At 37.8% G+C, this 15533-nt stretch overlaps 1 protein-coding gene across 1 annotated transcript in view; it reads right to left on the reverse strand.

The window, feature by feature from the left end:
* CFAP58 (cilia and flagella associated protein 58) overlaps positions 1-15533 on the reverse strand; it is a 55296-nt gene that overhangs the window by 34495 nt on the left and 5268 nt on the right. The window contains exons 3-9 of the mRNA XM_032116125.1: positions 13945-14081; positions 12076-12232; positions 9858-10052; positions 7580-7717; positions 5296-5455; positions 4979-5061; positions 3653-3844 (exon numbers count right to left, since the gene is read on the reverse strand). Of these exons, the coding sequence (XP_031972016.1) occupies positions 3653-3844; positions 4979-5061; positions 5296-5455; positions 7580-7717; positions 9858-10052; positions 12076-12232; positions 13945-14081 (1062 nt within the window). The remainder of the gene's footprint in view (positions 1-3652; positions 3845-4978; positions 5062-5295; positions 5456-7579; positions 7718-9857; positions 10053-12075; positions 12233-13944; positions 14082-15533) is intronic.

Below are 15533 nucleotides of genomic sequence, written 5' to 3' on the forward strand. Positions count from 1 at the left end.
GCTTCTATGAAAGATTAGAAATAATTACGTGAAGATTACCTAAGGAGAACGGAGTATTGTAGACTATAGAAAGAAGATGATCACATGCAGAATCAATTAACAAAAATGCAAAATTTCACAGACACCTTTATTAAGCAGTTACTACCACAAAAATACATAATTGCTATGTTAGAAGGGCAAAAATACAAAGACTTGCTAATCATTATGATAAGCTTCTAAATTACTTTTTAAAAATCAAGAACCTTTCTCCTGCTACACAAACCTGAAAACTGAGGAGCTCAAGGAAGCAGCATTCATACAGAATTCAGCATTACAAAAAAGAAATAAAAACCATTTTAAGGAGTACACACATCAAGAACACAGTTTACCAGGTTCACTACCCAGGAGGAGAAAATAATGCCACCCTTAAAGCTAGGAAAAAGATTAGCCATGAAAAAAAAGCTGAGGAATCATAAGGACAAAATACAGGAGAGAAGTCCATTTCCAAATGCAGTTCATATCCAGTTCTCCTGACTCCACTTTTGAAGAGAGAGGTTTGGGCTAAAATTCATGTTTATATGTCAAAGCAGCAGAAGAAAACAAATGTTTACATCAAATAATCAATAACTACAAAGTTTGCAGTTTACAGTGTTGTCCCTTCCTCAGCAGTAAAGCCTTGGGTAGGCCTAGCTATGGGGCAGGAACATAAATAATTAAATATCCTACCAGCTACCTCCAACCAACTTTGAAGACAGGGGACAGCTAAATATTGAAAATTTTATTACAGAAGCAGGAATACAATTCCAGCACATTGTAGCTGACTTCAGGTGATCCCAGGAACTGCTTACAATGCAATACAAAAAACAGTCCCAGTTTATAACCTACTCCTGCCTTTTCCTTTGCTTTTTAAACAATCTGCCAATAGTAACAGCACAGAGAAGAAATCAATAAGGCATGTTTCTATCTGCACTATGGTGATCATAGGCTGGAGGAAGATTTGAAAGTAGGTCACTGCATTTGTAAGTCTTTTACTTGGTTTTGATACAATATAAGTGCAGTAAGATTGTGGACAAAGTTTTCTGAGTTGTGCTCACAGGCTGGATGCTGACTTTGCTTTTTCAGGAATGATTAAACCCAAATAATTCTTTCTTATAAATATAGAAAAGATACATGCAGTGTTTCACAGCCCCATGGGAGGCTGAGCATTCTCAATTCCTGTTTAGTCGATAGGCACACTACACCTCTCAGATTTGGCAATGAGGGCCCAAAGCTAAGCAGAAAGGATTTGGTATTCATAGTATTTCCTGTATCCTCATAGCTTTTTAATCTGTACACTTAACTATCATCTACTTCTGGCTACCTGCTTAGTTCAATGAACCTACTCAGTACGTCCATAATGGTGCTGTCTTTACTTGCTTATCCATTTTTAACCACTCCCAGAAGTACTGTCATGGCCCTAATGATACGCCTATTGAACATCGGCTTTTCCAAAAGATTATGTGAATTTAAAAAAGGAAATATATCTTTTCATTTTCCTGAATAGGTTGTTAACTGTAAACTTAACATTTTAAAAGGCTTTATTTGAAAAACGCCAACATATTAGAGACTGGTTTTGTGACCCCTCAGAAAACACAGAACAGTTCACTTGGGACTGAAAGGTATACTTCACTGCCTCCTTTTCAGCCTAAACCTTACACAGAGAAACCAAGATTTCATAATTTAAGAATTTCAATTCAAAATAGAAATATTCTGCTAACAGTTGTACTCAGTAATACATGCACGCTACATAACAAAGACAAAAAGAATAGGTGTTTTTTCTTACTTGTGCTGGCTAATCTAGAAGTAAGACTATTCAACAAGTGACACTGACTTGAAAATAAGCAGTCAGCCAAGGCAGTAGTTAGAAGAGGAAGTCTGAATGCATGAATTCTTACCCCAAAAATATTTTACTGGTGTGTATATAACTTTGCTGACTCTGTTCAACAGTTAATAGTAAATGATGATTTTGAAAGATGAATTCTGCAGCTCTATAGAGTCTGTGCTGCTATAAACAGCCAGGCAGCCTTCAGAGCCAGTATGGCTACATCTTTGGGCTTAGATGGGTTTGGCTCTTTTCCAGCTGTTGTGCAGTTCCAAAGGAGGGCTGCAACCTCCTGCAAAACCAGCTTGGTGGCAAAAGGTGATGGAAGAGCACTGACTGGCCATAGCCTTACTGCCCACCAGTAGCTCATTCCTCACCAGCTGTGAAATGACTCCTGTAGTTTTGCCACAGCTTCTCAAGTCTGAATAGGTCAAACACTGAACTTAAATATTACCTATTTACATAATAATCCAGATCCTATGCCCTCCTACCCTCCATTTGGACTTGAAGGACAAGATCATGGTGTGACATACTCCTGTACTCAAAACTGTTCTTGCTGCTCTTCACCTGTAACCGGAGTCAGGAATTGCCCCTTTGGTGAGCCAAGGAAGCCTGCAAGTCCTTTGGAAACTTGCAGTCACAATGCAGGCATAATTATACAAACAGCTCAAGTGTCATAAGCCATTTACTGAGCCTCTGCCTTATAAGAAGTGATAGAAAATTTACACCCAAAGTGGCAGGGGAAAAAAGGAAAAAGTACGCAAGCAAACATTTGTCATTCTCATCCTCAAAATATTATGGGCAACCCCGAACAGAATTAAAAGAAAGAGCCTTGTAGTTCTAAGTGCTATGAATTACTCACTGGCCCTAGTTTACAATGTTCTTAACTCATATCTACACTGTTAGAAATGCACTATGAGGGAAAGAAGCAAAATATGACTTTGCAACAAAGACAAATCTCACTTTTGTGGAATATTATTTACAAGGAAATGACAAGAGGTATTCCAGGCAATGGAGCATATACCATTCCAAAATGATTTAAAAGCCCCTGGCCACATGAAGTCAGAAGGATAATTTTACAGTGAAAAGATAGCAAATAACTTGTGAATTGAAACCACTTGAAAGCTAAGACCAGTAAATCAATGAGCTTCTTGGAGGGCTCTTCAATGTGATACTCAGCAATTAATGGAACATGTTAAAATCATGTTCCTGATTTTACTCCATCAGGAATAAAGTTATACATAACAATGGGGAGCAGGCAACACAAATTTTATGCAGTATTTCTCTGCAGCTGCCTCTGGAAAATTTGTTTTGCAGAGTATCTGGAGTAATCCTTCAAAATGTTAAGTACCTTACAAAGATGTTGAGCACTGTTAGCTCTCATGGGACCCGATTTTAGGACAGTGGTCATTTGCAAGATAGAGTCCTTTGCAGATAAGACAGGACAATCAAAGTGTAACTTCCAACAGCACAGGAGAGTTTCAACTGTGGGACTCACGTATAAGAAGTCAAGAGGTCCCGGTTTGAACTCCAGCCCTAGTTTCATTTCCCAATTGATCACTGAATAAGAGCAATACATGGCTGGACTCCAAGGCTCTCACAGAATTAGTGTCTCTCCCATTGGTGAGGTTTCCCTAGAGAGACCTGAAGCAGTAGCAGGCAACACACACTGACAACAAGAAATATTTGTAACTGTATGAAGACCACCAATCCAAGCTTTCTCCCACTGGCATGTTAGAAAATTAATGTATCATTGTTACAGTTTTGAGAGTAAGACAGGAAAGAACCATTTGCACGAAGAGCTGCTCCTACCTTCTCTTTGAGCTCACTCATTTCATTGATGAAACTCTCTCTCTCCTTCTCCAACTGGTAAATAATCTTCCTTTGTTTCTGAGCTTCTATCTTATAACTTTGGATTTCTGCTTCCAAGTTCTGTTTTGACTGTTCATGGAGCTTTACCAAATCTATCTGCTTCTGAGTAGCATTTGTAGCCTTGATCAAGTTCTACAGGGAACAAAAAAGAATGAGTCTTGAGCTGAAAAGGCAACACTGTCGCCACTATGACAAAACCATGCCATTGTCAAAGTGGACTATAGACTTTTCAGTGTTATTATCCCTTATCTAATTTGTTCAGTTGAAGTACTTGAACCTCAAATTTGATTTAAAAAACAAAATCTCTAGCACAGCTGCTAAATAGGGCTTTTTCTGATTTGAAGTTAATACACTAGTGTCTGCATTACAAAAAAAAATTGACAGGATTGTTTACAAGTGGATATAACTAATGACTGGAAAATTCTTACCAGCTTTAAGACATTTTGATTGCACAGCATGCCAATAGCCAGTAACATTAATAATAAAGCCAAATACTCTTCCTTCTCATGTCTTAAATAGGAAGTTCAAGCTTGAAATTAACCAAGCTTACTTTAAAATTTTGCATAAGGATTAAACAGAAAATATCAACATATCTTTACAAAATCAGTCTCCTGGTCCCACTTTAAAATTTTTTCCCTATACAAAACAAGTATTTGTTACCTGTCAAATCAAAGCCTCTGCTAGATTCAAGACACAGGACAGTGAATCTACATCAAATAAAGCATGTCAGAAATCATCTCTTAGCATTGAATTTAGAAGACAACACTTCAGGAATGCCCATAAACATGAGATGCAATACTGCAGTACAAGAACCTTGGGCTGATGGGAAACATCAGTATGAGAAACAGACCTAAAAGCAAGGATTAATACTCAAACAGCCTGCCAAGCTGCTACCCAGCGTATCAACATTCTGGTTTGTTCTTTTATTAGCAAAGACTTTGTTTGCCTACATTAATACTAAACTTCATAAGACACAGAGTGTCAAAGTACAGATGTAACGAAGTCTTCGGACACCAAATAATAGGTTTGCAGTTTGAACTCCCTGATAGTTCATAAGTTAAAACTTAGAAATCTTCTGTGTGTTTATGGATACTAACACTATGACAGCGCACAGAAAAGAAGTAGTTTGTGCATCTGCTTAAGGAAATCTGAAAGCTTTAACTTAACGTTATGTATTCTACATTTCTGTGCTGCTGTGAATGCTTAAGCTATGGACATTTCATTCTCAGGCTGTGAGGCTTATCAATATGACCAATGCAAACTCACCTGGTTTAGCATATCCCTTTCCCTCACGAGCCCATCTGTTGTTCTCTTGTCAATCTCTGCCTGCTTCTTGGCTGTCTCGAACTCTAGAGAAAAAGAGGAAAGAGAATAAATCCTGTCTTCAAATTGTACAGCTGTTAAAAAGCAGAAACAATTTAGTGGACTTCTTTTAAAGCCTTGCCATTACATGACCAGTTCAATTAGCTGTGAATGGGTTTTACAACCCAAGGTATCAGCTGATGATGTTAATGCTTTTTTGGGTACCTAGAATAACTTAGAAGAACTCAGAAAACAGATCCACCCACCTGTTAGGCACCTACCTTTCTCCAGTCTGATTATTTCATTTTTTAGCATGCTTTTTTCATGGTCTGCATCAACTTTTTGTTCCTCTGCAGTACGCAGCTTATTCTGGAGAACATCTCTCATTTTGCTCAGCTTTGAAATTTCAAGGCGCATCTGAGCTGCTTCATCCTCTGCCTCCTACAAAATAGCAACAAGGAAAGGGGAGAGAAAGCATCCATAGAAAGAAAGAAAATGCTTTTGTATTTGGCATACACTTACTCCATGAAACTCAGGAAGAAAACATGTAGGTGCTGTGGGTCAGCTGCAGAAAGGTAACTAGCTAGTTGAACAATATTTAAAATAATTTAAACAAAGCCAGCTTGGGAAAGGAAAATAATCATCAAATCTTACACTTTAGGACTGAAGATGATCAATAAAGAACCTCCAGCTGCAAACCTCACACAGCACTACCCAATTAGTCCTGCAGATTAAACACAGGCAGCTCTATTTTCATTTTACATACTAGGCACAGTGACTGTGATGAGAAAGGTATCTGTAGTGTGGTCTGATTGCATGTCTCTAAATAGCAGGTATGTGTTATCCCCATTCTTTTATAAGCGATGGCTTTAAAGAAAAAGCAAAATCTAGAGTCTATCTCATTTGCTATACAATAGAGGAAAAAAAAATCAAAATACTGCATAGCTGGTTACTGGGAAACATAACCAATAATCACAACAGGAATCAGTCTTTTTCCTTTTAAGAAGTGTAACTTCTTTGTATAATTCAGTCCCACTGTTAGGTTTTACAGCCATCACAGACTACAGTGTTCCTTCCACTTACAGCCTCAGATACTGATTCTGTGAGATGGGGAATCCTGCTATCAAGTCTCCTCTGGGAGAATGGGAATCTCCTCAGTTCTTACTGACAATAACCTTCAAGAGGTTAAAGAGTACTTTGACAATTCACACTGCCCAGCACTCAGCACACTGCAGGATGGTATTGCAGGCACAGTCCCTACAAAAACTGCATCCCATATCATGACTCTTAAGGACTCTTAAGGAGCTTTAGCAGCTGGCTTAACTACTAACTGGGCAGTATGTTCTGGTTTTTTGTTCCCAGAAGTCCATGTGCATGACTTTAAAAGTTCCATCAACTTTGCCTGAAATTAGGATAAGATCACAGAATCAAAATCCTCTGACACTCTGAAGTCCCAAGTGTAAGTCATATTTGTAAAGTTTTAAACAATGATGGTATTGGTAGAAGTAATGATAAAACTGGATAACCTGGAAAAGACAGCAATTTGTTTTTCAAATAGGTAAGAAAAACATCCTTTAGTTTGCCTAATAAATTACAACAGGAAAAAAGCTCCTACATTCCTCCATTAAGGATCTAAATCAGAATCATCTGTGTTGTATTAGTTGTGAACTGAGCTTTTAATCTGTCAGGGGTTAGTTTCTATCAGACTAACAGTATCTATTGGCAAACAAGCTTTTTATTTAGGTGAATTAGTTATACTCGATAAAACTCAAGAAGATAATTATTTTCTACCTGAATTTTCTAATGTTTAGTGTTTTAACCCCAATGCTGACACAAAATGCAAGATATGGTAACTGGCATAATAGCATCCAACACCTATACATTACACTTTGTCACAAGAGCTCTCAAAGTACCCTAAAAAGAATATGCAGGAATCCTTTAATTCTTCCTCAACTGAAACTCACCTGCTGCTTAGTAAAATGACTCTTAAATAATGTGAAGTCAGGCAAAAAAAACATTTAATCTGAAAGTAAACACCATCTTGGCTACTTATATTTAACTTTCTCAACCGATACTTGGGGGGGGGGGGAAGAAATTTTAGTGTTGAAAGCAATTGCCTTTGGTGGAACTATCCAGGACACCACTGTCAAAATTTGTTACCATTTTCCAGTGGATTTTGGCAAAATTCAAATTACGTTAATCATTGTAAGAAAGTCCTTGCTCTTATTTGAAGATCCCAGGACTGAAAAAAGAGCCCTTGTTTGTGACCACCTTTACAAAGAGAGTGCGTTGAGCATTTTAGTTCATGTGTTTTATGAAACAGCTCCTCCAAGACAACAGGTGCTACATTGTCAGGTGAGAGGGTTGGACACTACCATGACCATGATACTGCCATAGAAAGAATGGCATCCAGCATCAGCTAGATCTATTCCTAAAAACTACTCAAGTTTCCTCCAAAACTACCCATGGGGAACTATCCTGACAAGAACTGAAGTCATCCCTGTCCCAGGTGGTAAGATGTCATTGGAATGATACAGCTGGTAGGATGCACCGTCTGGAACTTACTTTCAGTTGTGCTGTCTTCTGACCGATGTCCTTCAGCACATCGTCAATCATCGCACTCTGCTGCTCGCTCTCTTGTTTGAGCTTTTGATTTTTCATCTTCAGTTGCTCAAGTTCCTTACCAGCATTTTCATTCAAGATCTGTTAAAGAATAATCCTATTAATTCTTTTAAATCTCATTACAATATCTACATATTCATGAAGACAGAACCTTCCTGCTACCCAAAAGCTGCTTCAGATTGTTGTCTGCTTAAAAACCACTCTTCATTGCTGATGAAATTACTAATGTTAAATATGTAGTATTTCTCCATGTCATAATGACATGAAGAAATCGTAATTTCTAATGAATAACACATCCAGTGTCTTTTTTTTTTTCTGGAAGCTTAGCAGGTCTCTATTGCAGGTGGTAGATAGGCATTTTACTTCTTGTTAGGCATTTAGCAACCATCACATACTACAACTTGCTACAAACAATTACTGAAAATGAGTATGAGATTCAAATTACTTCAATCAGCAGAGGGCAGGGGAGCTCTGGTTTATGAGCAAGCATCTTACATTAATGTGCTGATAACATTTCTCTGGGTACATGGTTTGCTGAGACCAGGACAAAGCAATTTCCTCTTTAAATTGTCTTCAGTCAAACGTCTGGAATAGTGGTTTTGTGGTTTCTATACAGAACATATATTTCAATACTGGAGCCAGCAGCCTTATCTTCTGCTTGATGGAACTTTCCTTGCAGTTTTACAGATATAAATGAGGAAAAAACAACCATCATATTTTTCACTCCTGATGAAGTCAATATATATTACACTCTTAAAAAGCATTAAAGGAAGAGAAGTAGAATCTAGTGTATAAACAAGGAATACTCCTTCTTGTATTGCAAATGTCAGGATAACACTGTTTCAGGCAATCCTTTATTAAGACTTGGACAGGGGTGGGATAAAGCTTACAGCAGCTGTATCAAACCATTTTCAATGCCATGCAAGAAAGGATATTTTATTAGAAATTTTGAATAAGAGTAAGAATAATAAGAGCAGGCATCACAAACAACTACAATTCAGTCGAGACAATAACCTGATGAAATTGCACTAGCTGTGTCACCTTTTGCAGATCTCTACCCTGACCCTTGCAGAGCTGGATAGCCTGTGTTTTGGACAGACTTCTAGCAAAAGACTATGCAGGGCCTTCACAGACACCTTCAAGCCAGCACAGGTAAGAAAGACAATGCAGAAGTCTGGTTAATTAGCCCACACACAGCATTTTATGTGAACTCTTGGTTTCCAGGACAGTTTGGATAATTGAATGCCCCTAAAATCTACACTTTGAAAGGCTGAAAGAGACTATAAAAAGAAGAAAGAATGGAACAGAACCAGGAATTGTATATACAATGTGATTGCCCTGGCAGATGATGGAGCTGCCCTCAAAAGCTGCATCAAATCAGTGATATTCACAGAAATAATCAAGTCTTCTCTGTATCTCTTTATGTTAAGTATTTTATTAAGATTTCGTGTTGACTAAAAATTGGCACAGACCTCTGCCTTCACAATTTCAGGGACCAAAAGGAAAGAAAAAGCCATAAAAGTCATAAATTTACAAGATACACGCAACTCACAAGGAAGTTTCCCTTGAGCTAGGATTGGTTTACAGTGATGAGATCTCCCCTGCCATTTACTGAAATTGCTTCTGTGAGAGTTTCTCAAAGTCAGGGGAAATGGACTGAAAACCTGAAAATTCACACACTTGCAGAACACTATGTTAGGACACCTCCAGATAAAGTTTTTAGAAACAGAATGAGGAAAATCAATCAAAAAGGTTTATGAAGACAGTTCCTTGCCCTTTCACAGGCTTGAGAGGCAGATAAAAACTAATGTGAAAAAGAAGAAAGAAAGGGATGGAGGTAAAATAATTTTACCAATGCCACTAGACACAATGAATAGCAAAACTGACAATATAGTCAGAAGTCCAACCTGGCAGTCTCCTGCTCCTATAGATCATCCATGCTCTTCACAGACTATGTCTCACTTGCTGTGATTTTTCAAGATGAACAGTATCATTGCAATCCACTACTGATGTCCGTGAGAAATCTATTTGAAATCTGTCAGCAAGCTTTACATACCTATTTATTAGTAAATTAATATTTATATAAAAATAAATGTTTATTAAAATTTAATAACTTAAAATAATCTCCCTCCCTCTCCCCTCAGGAAAATCCATTTTCTTCTTAATTACACATTTTACTCTAATCTTAGTCCTGATGAATACAGTGTGCCATGTACCCTACCTGCTGTTCTCTAAGATTATTTTCCATTTTCAGTTGTTCCTCTTTGTTGTTCTCTATTTGTTGCTGTAACTTCTGGATCTCAGCTTGCTTGTTATCCATTTCAGCTAGAAGATTTTTCAGCTCAGTCTCCATTTTTTCCTTCTTCTGTACCTCTCGTAATTCCTCGTTTTGACGCAGCTGGATGTCTTGCTGAAGCTATAATAATAGAGAAGAAAACAGTTTTAAATTCTGCTGCCCTTTACTCAGGAAAACAAGTCCTCTCACCGCTCTGACTATGCTTGATTTTAAAAACAAGAGCTTCTATATTACTGTAACCACCACTATATGCCAGATCTTCTCAGAAGTAATTATGTTTTCTAACGGTCGAACAAAAAGTTCTGCATGAGGGACCCCATTTATTGATGACAAAAATTTGTTAAGCACCAGTCAGTTCACCCACACAGAAGGGTCTGATACAGTTCAAACATAAAAGCATTCCTCTGGAGATGCAGTGGCACAAATGTCTTTACTGTTTTAAGTTACTTGCAAAGTGGTACTTTCCGAATGCAGCATTAAAATTAATTGGGGCTTGATGTTGTATTGCAAGGATTTTTATTTTATTTTTCTCTCTGACTAGCAGAAACACTTATTACACTGATATTAAAGGAAAGAGAGAGATGTCAGACCAGTGTTCATTTCCACAACCGGTCTCAATCTTTTTCAGAGTTCCTATATGGGAACTCTGAAAGGGGAAAATTTTCTCATATTTAGTAGACTTTCTTGTGACTCTGCTCTCTCCCTCCACAAAAATTTGATGGAGCAGAATCAGCAGAGAGGAGACACAGGGGGCTGATCCATATGGAAATATTCAGCTCAGCCAGGGACCAGCAACTGAAAGATGTTCTTTGCTTAAGGATTCCTCCCCCTCTGAGCCCACTGATGAGAAGTTGCCAGAACTGACAGGGTCTTCAACAGGATCTTCAAAGAGACATTGTCATTTAAGTAGTCTGAAGGGGAGAATAATTTCATACCGGGAGAATGGGAGGTGATTACAAATGCTGTAACAATTTTGTAAATTTAAGGGTTGATGAAGTGAGTATCAGAAGATTACGGCTGCCAATAGTCAACAAGTTTTGTTGACAAGTCTTTTCTCCCATGCCCACAATGCTGTCAGAAAAACAAAGATTTTCTCTTCTAGTACACTCCCAGTCATCTACTTTAGAAATAGAAACAATTTCTGTGCATGAAACCTAGACTGATCATTACTTTCCTATTTGTAATTACTAAAAAACTGAAAGCCAAATGCTCCTTCTAACATTTCTCTGCTCTTGTTTAAGCATGATTTTCTACTCTTCCCTTCTCCTGATGTCTGGCTGCAGGCCCTATATATATTCTGCTTTAAATTGTTTCATTGCTCATTATTACACATATATTTGATGTATCAGATGAGAGTTCTGTATCCCATCTTCCATCCTTTTCTACTTTCCATTCAGTGGCTATTCCACTAATGCTCAGCCTTCTCTATCTCTAGCTGCTCTATACTTTTAAAGGAAGCCATACGTATTGATCACAAAGAACAACTGTCTACTCAGATGTTCAGAAAAATAGAAAGCCTAACTTAATGTAAAGCTGAGATGGAGTATGACTGCTCTCTACAGACATTTTTGTGGTGAAAAATTTAAGCTGAGAAACAGTAATCCAGAATCAGTGTGAAGAAGAAAGTAGGAGGTCCCTAACTATAAAAAAAGTGAAGATCTGAAAAAGCTTCCCATAAAGGAGAGAAAATAACTTCATTATTTTTAAAGTCAGATTTTGATACGTTCTTAAGAATGATGGTATTTCATCATATGGCAACCACTGCCAACAGCAAGGGACCAAGAATCTCCATTCCAGGTCTATGTTCTAAGTGTCTCTTTCGAGGCGTAAGGATTTACAATACAGAAGACATCCCATCTCTTCAGTATGAAAGATGATTATGATTCACAAAAAGCAACCTTGGCCTCATTGGGGTATTGGGAAGTTATGGAAGCAGCTGGTACATGACAATACACTTTGCAAAGTACATAGCCTAGAACTACAGAAAAATATGAAAGTCATTCACAGCAGAATCCTTTCACAGCACTCCTGAAAATGTTTGAGTTGTGAAAGAACAGGTAGTAGTCTACTAGTCACTGGAGATCAATTGCAAGTGTGGAGAAAGGAAAAAGCCAAAAATCACCATCTGGTGATCAGTACAGACCTGCAAAATGGATTCTTCTGCCTCATTTTTTGCCCTCTCTGTTTCCTGCTGCTGCTCTGTGATTTCAGCGAGACTTTGACGTAACTTCACAACTTCTGACAACAGTTGGTCTCGCTTCTCTGTTACCTCTTCTTGAAATCTTAGCAAATCCTCAACGCTGGAAGCAAGGAAATAATAGTCAAGCAGTGTCACAGGCCATTGCTGTTCTACCTCCTATCCCAGAGCAAGACTTTTGTGAGAAAGAGGAGTTTAAATTTTTTTTTTCATTTTAAACTCCTCTGTATTAAGACTGATGGTCAACTGAATTATATGCTCTATCTACTGTGATCAGAATCACCACAAACCAAGTCAAAACTCTTTCTTGTTGTATCACATCCTCATGGGTCTGAATAAATCTTCCATTTCCCAGAAACGTAATAGGGAACAAAATTCCTTCTTCTATGCCCCCTGCAAAATTAGTCAGGGCCCAAAAATGTTACAATGTTGTAACCAGTCTCTCTGTACCTCACCTGACTGGACACCTAACTAGGTTATGTCTTACAGTAACATAATGTAAAAATAAAACTGACTCTCTGTTTTGACAGATTTACAATATGAAAGGAAGTCCAAGCTGTGGGTACAAGCTCAATCTTAAAAAGCAGCCTTATTGTTCTAAAAGATTATAGGGTTTTCAAGGCTGAAATTGCAAAGGAGTTACTTAGTCTCATGGCCTGGACAGGGTATTTAACCACAGAACTGGAGGGAGAATAAATTGTAAGCTGGCTGGTCTCAGCAGCCTGGGCATAACTGGAAACACGAGTGAGGTGTTGGCAAAGTAACAGCTCCTGGCTCTTGCAGGAAAATGCAAAAATCAGCAAGAGAGAGAAGACTTTAAGGAGAGTTATACCAGGGAGAAGGTGAATGACAAAGCTTTTAGATCCAAGGAAACCTGTCAAACAGGTCCAGAACGTTTCAGGGACAAAAGGCAAAGGAGTGGATTTCTCATGGACCCAGGAGGTTTATGTGCTGCCACATTCCTTGGAGGGGGAAGTGTCTGAGCATGCTGAAGACCTCTTGTTTTTGCAGCCTGGATACACAGAGCAGGCAGGGATGAGCATGCCCCAAACATATCCTGCATGTATATTATAAATAAATAACTTAAACAGAGTGAAAATTTCAAGCCATAACCAGGAGAGCTAACCATCAGCAATTTCAGTAGAAAGTGCATAGCTCACAGGATCAACACACTTAATCCCATCTTTGAGTTTAACTTAATGTTACAGCATAAGCAGTCTCTGAGGACCTTGGTTGATTCCACCAACAGTAGATTCTGGAAAGCTTCTGAGCAGCTCCAGAGGATGATTATTATGTGCACAATGTACTGGCTTAGAGGCTCCATCTCAGACTAGGTCCCTCTATGCATGTTTGGTTAAAAAAAAAACCAACATCACCTAGAAAGTGCATAAATATAAAATACAAACAAGAACACAGACAGTGTTAATGCCTTATAACAAAGCTAGGAACCGAAGAGAAATCAAGCCTCCTGCCTTCTTGATTTATCTACTTGACCTTGCTGCTGTGAAATGCAAAAATGTTGACAGGATCCTATTCTCAAAGTATGCTGAAGTGTTTGTCAGATAAAACAATATGACACATACAGAAAAGTGCATAGTATTCACTTTATTTGATCTCTCAGCTTAATCCAATACTGAATGAACTCGCTCAGAGCCTGATTCTGTACTTGCTCACTGCATAAACACACAAACAAATACATGTGTATTCATGAGAAAAGGCAGAAAAGATCTGTTTTCCACTGTGTCTACATGGTTAAACAAGGTATAGAATGATAGAAAATCAGAAGGGCTTTCCCTCTCCCTGAGAAAAACTTACTTGTATTCCTGTCCAGCTCTTTCCTTCATTAAATTATTTAGGCGTAAAATTTCCTTTTTCAGTGAATTAATCGTTTCCTTAGTTTTCTGTTCCCTTTCATGGGCTTTATCCACCATTTTCCAGGCCTTTTCAAGCTCCTAGGAACAAAATGGAAAACAATTACAAAAATGAAATTGTGTTTAAAAATAACCACAAATTAGAAATTAATTGCCTTGCATTTTGGTTAGTTGAGAAAACAGATTTTTGTGCCTTTTCATGCTTAGGTTCACAACAGTTCCCTTTTTTTTTGGCTGAGGGTATAGCAAACATTTTGAGTTGTTCAGACTATGTCAATTTACACCAGAAAAGCTCTAATACATTTTCTTTAACACATAGATCTGAACACTCTCAAATCTCACTCTGAAGCTTTGATCACATGAGTACCACTAATATCTAAAATTTTACTGACAATTCAGTGTCCACAAAGGACACCTACTTAAATAGCTCATGTCCATAAAATTCTTATCAGTTGTTAGGACAATGAACACCCAGCTTGATTTGGATGAGAAAAAGATGTTACTCAACTTTTCTGCCTCTTTGTTAATTTTCATCTGTGAGGACTTAGTGTAATTTGACTTTAACTACTTATTTAGACAAGACAATTCTTATGCCAAATTTTAGCACATGGAGCTACTCGAATGACAGATTTGTGTGCCTCTCACAAGCCTAGGGTTTGACACCCACAAATAGGATAGGGGAGGAGGGTTCACTTGATTTTTTAACTTCCTCTGCATCTCTCTCCCTTGAATTAGATCCTTATGAATCAAACAAAAAGCTTATTCCTTGCTAGGTTCAAATGAAGCTCCTACCACTTCTGGAATCCTGTGCTAAAAAAAACGCATAAATTCAGCAAGTGACTGGACTGGAAGAAAAGTTCCTGAAGACTCAGTAAATAATGAAGATACTACTTTTACACTTTTACACTAGAAGTTCCTGAGCTTCAAATCACAACATGATGCTCTTTTCACAGCTGGCTCCTAGCAGAGTTCTGGACTTGATGGACTTGTACAGATTTGGACCCCAAGTGTGGCTGTGCAGTTCTACATTAGCTCTACGATCTCCCCAAGGAAAGCCAAATAGAAGCATCATTCTATCAGGCCATAATATCCCTTTCAACCCCTACTTGCATCATATGAAATTGGGGCAGGAAAAAATACTTTAAAAACCATCTCCTCAATGAAGAAAATAAAATAATTTAATTTATACCAAATTGTTTACAGAAGTTCCTTATTGTAACTGACATTTCTGTTTCTGAAAAAAAACAACCCTATTTAACATTAAACTCTAAATTATGACATCTATGTTATGGTATATTGTTAATATACTTATTGAACCTTTAAAAATCAAATATGTGTAATATTTAGCTGTTTACCACCTAAATTAAAAATTCAAACTATAGAACTAGCAGAAGTAACAGGCTACCAGATTTTGCTGAAAAGATAACACAAAGTATAACATCTGTAGCCTCTTCAAACTGCAAAGGGAATGCATTTCCATCTTATTTATTCAACGAGCTCAGCATATCCAAATTTGAGAAACCATCTGGAACT

The sequence above is a fragment of the Corvus moneduloides genome, chromosome 8, assembly GCF_009650955.1.
Source record: "Corvus moneduloides isolate bCorMon1 chromosome 8, bCorMon1.pri, whole genome shotgun sequence".
In the NCBI taxonomy this organism is placed as follows: domain Eukaryota; kingdom Metazoa; phylum Chordata; class Aves; order Passeriformes; family Corvidae; genus Corvus; species Corvus moneduloides.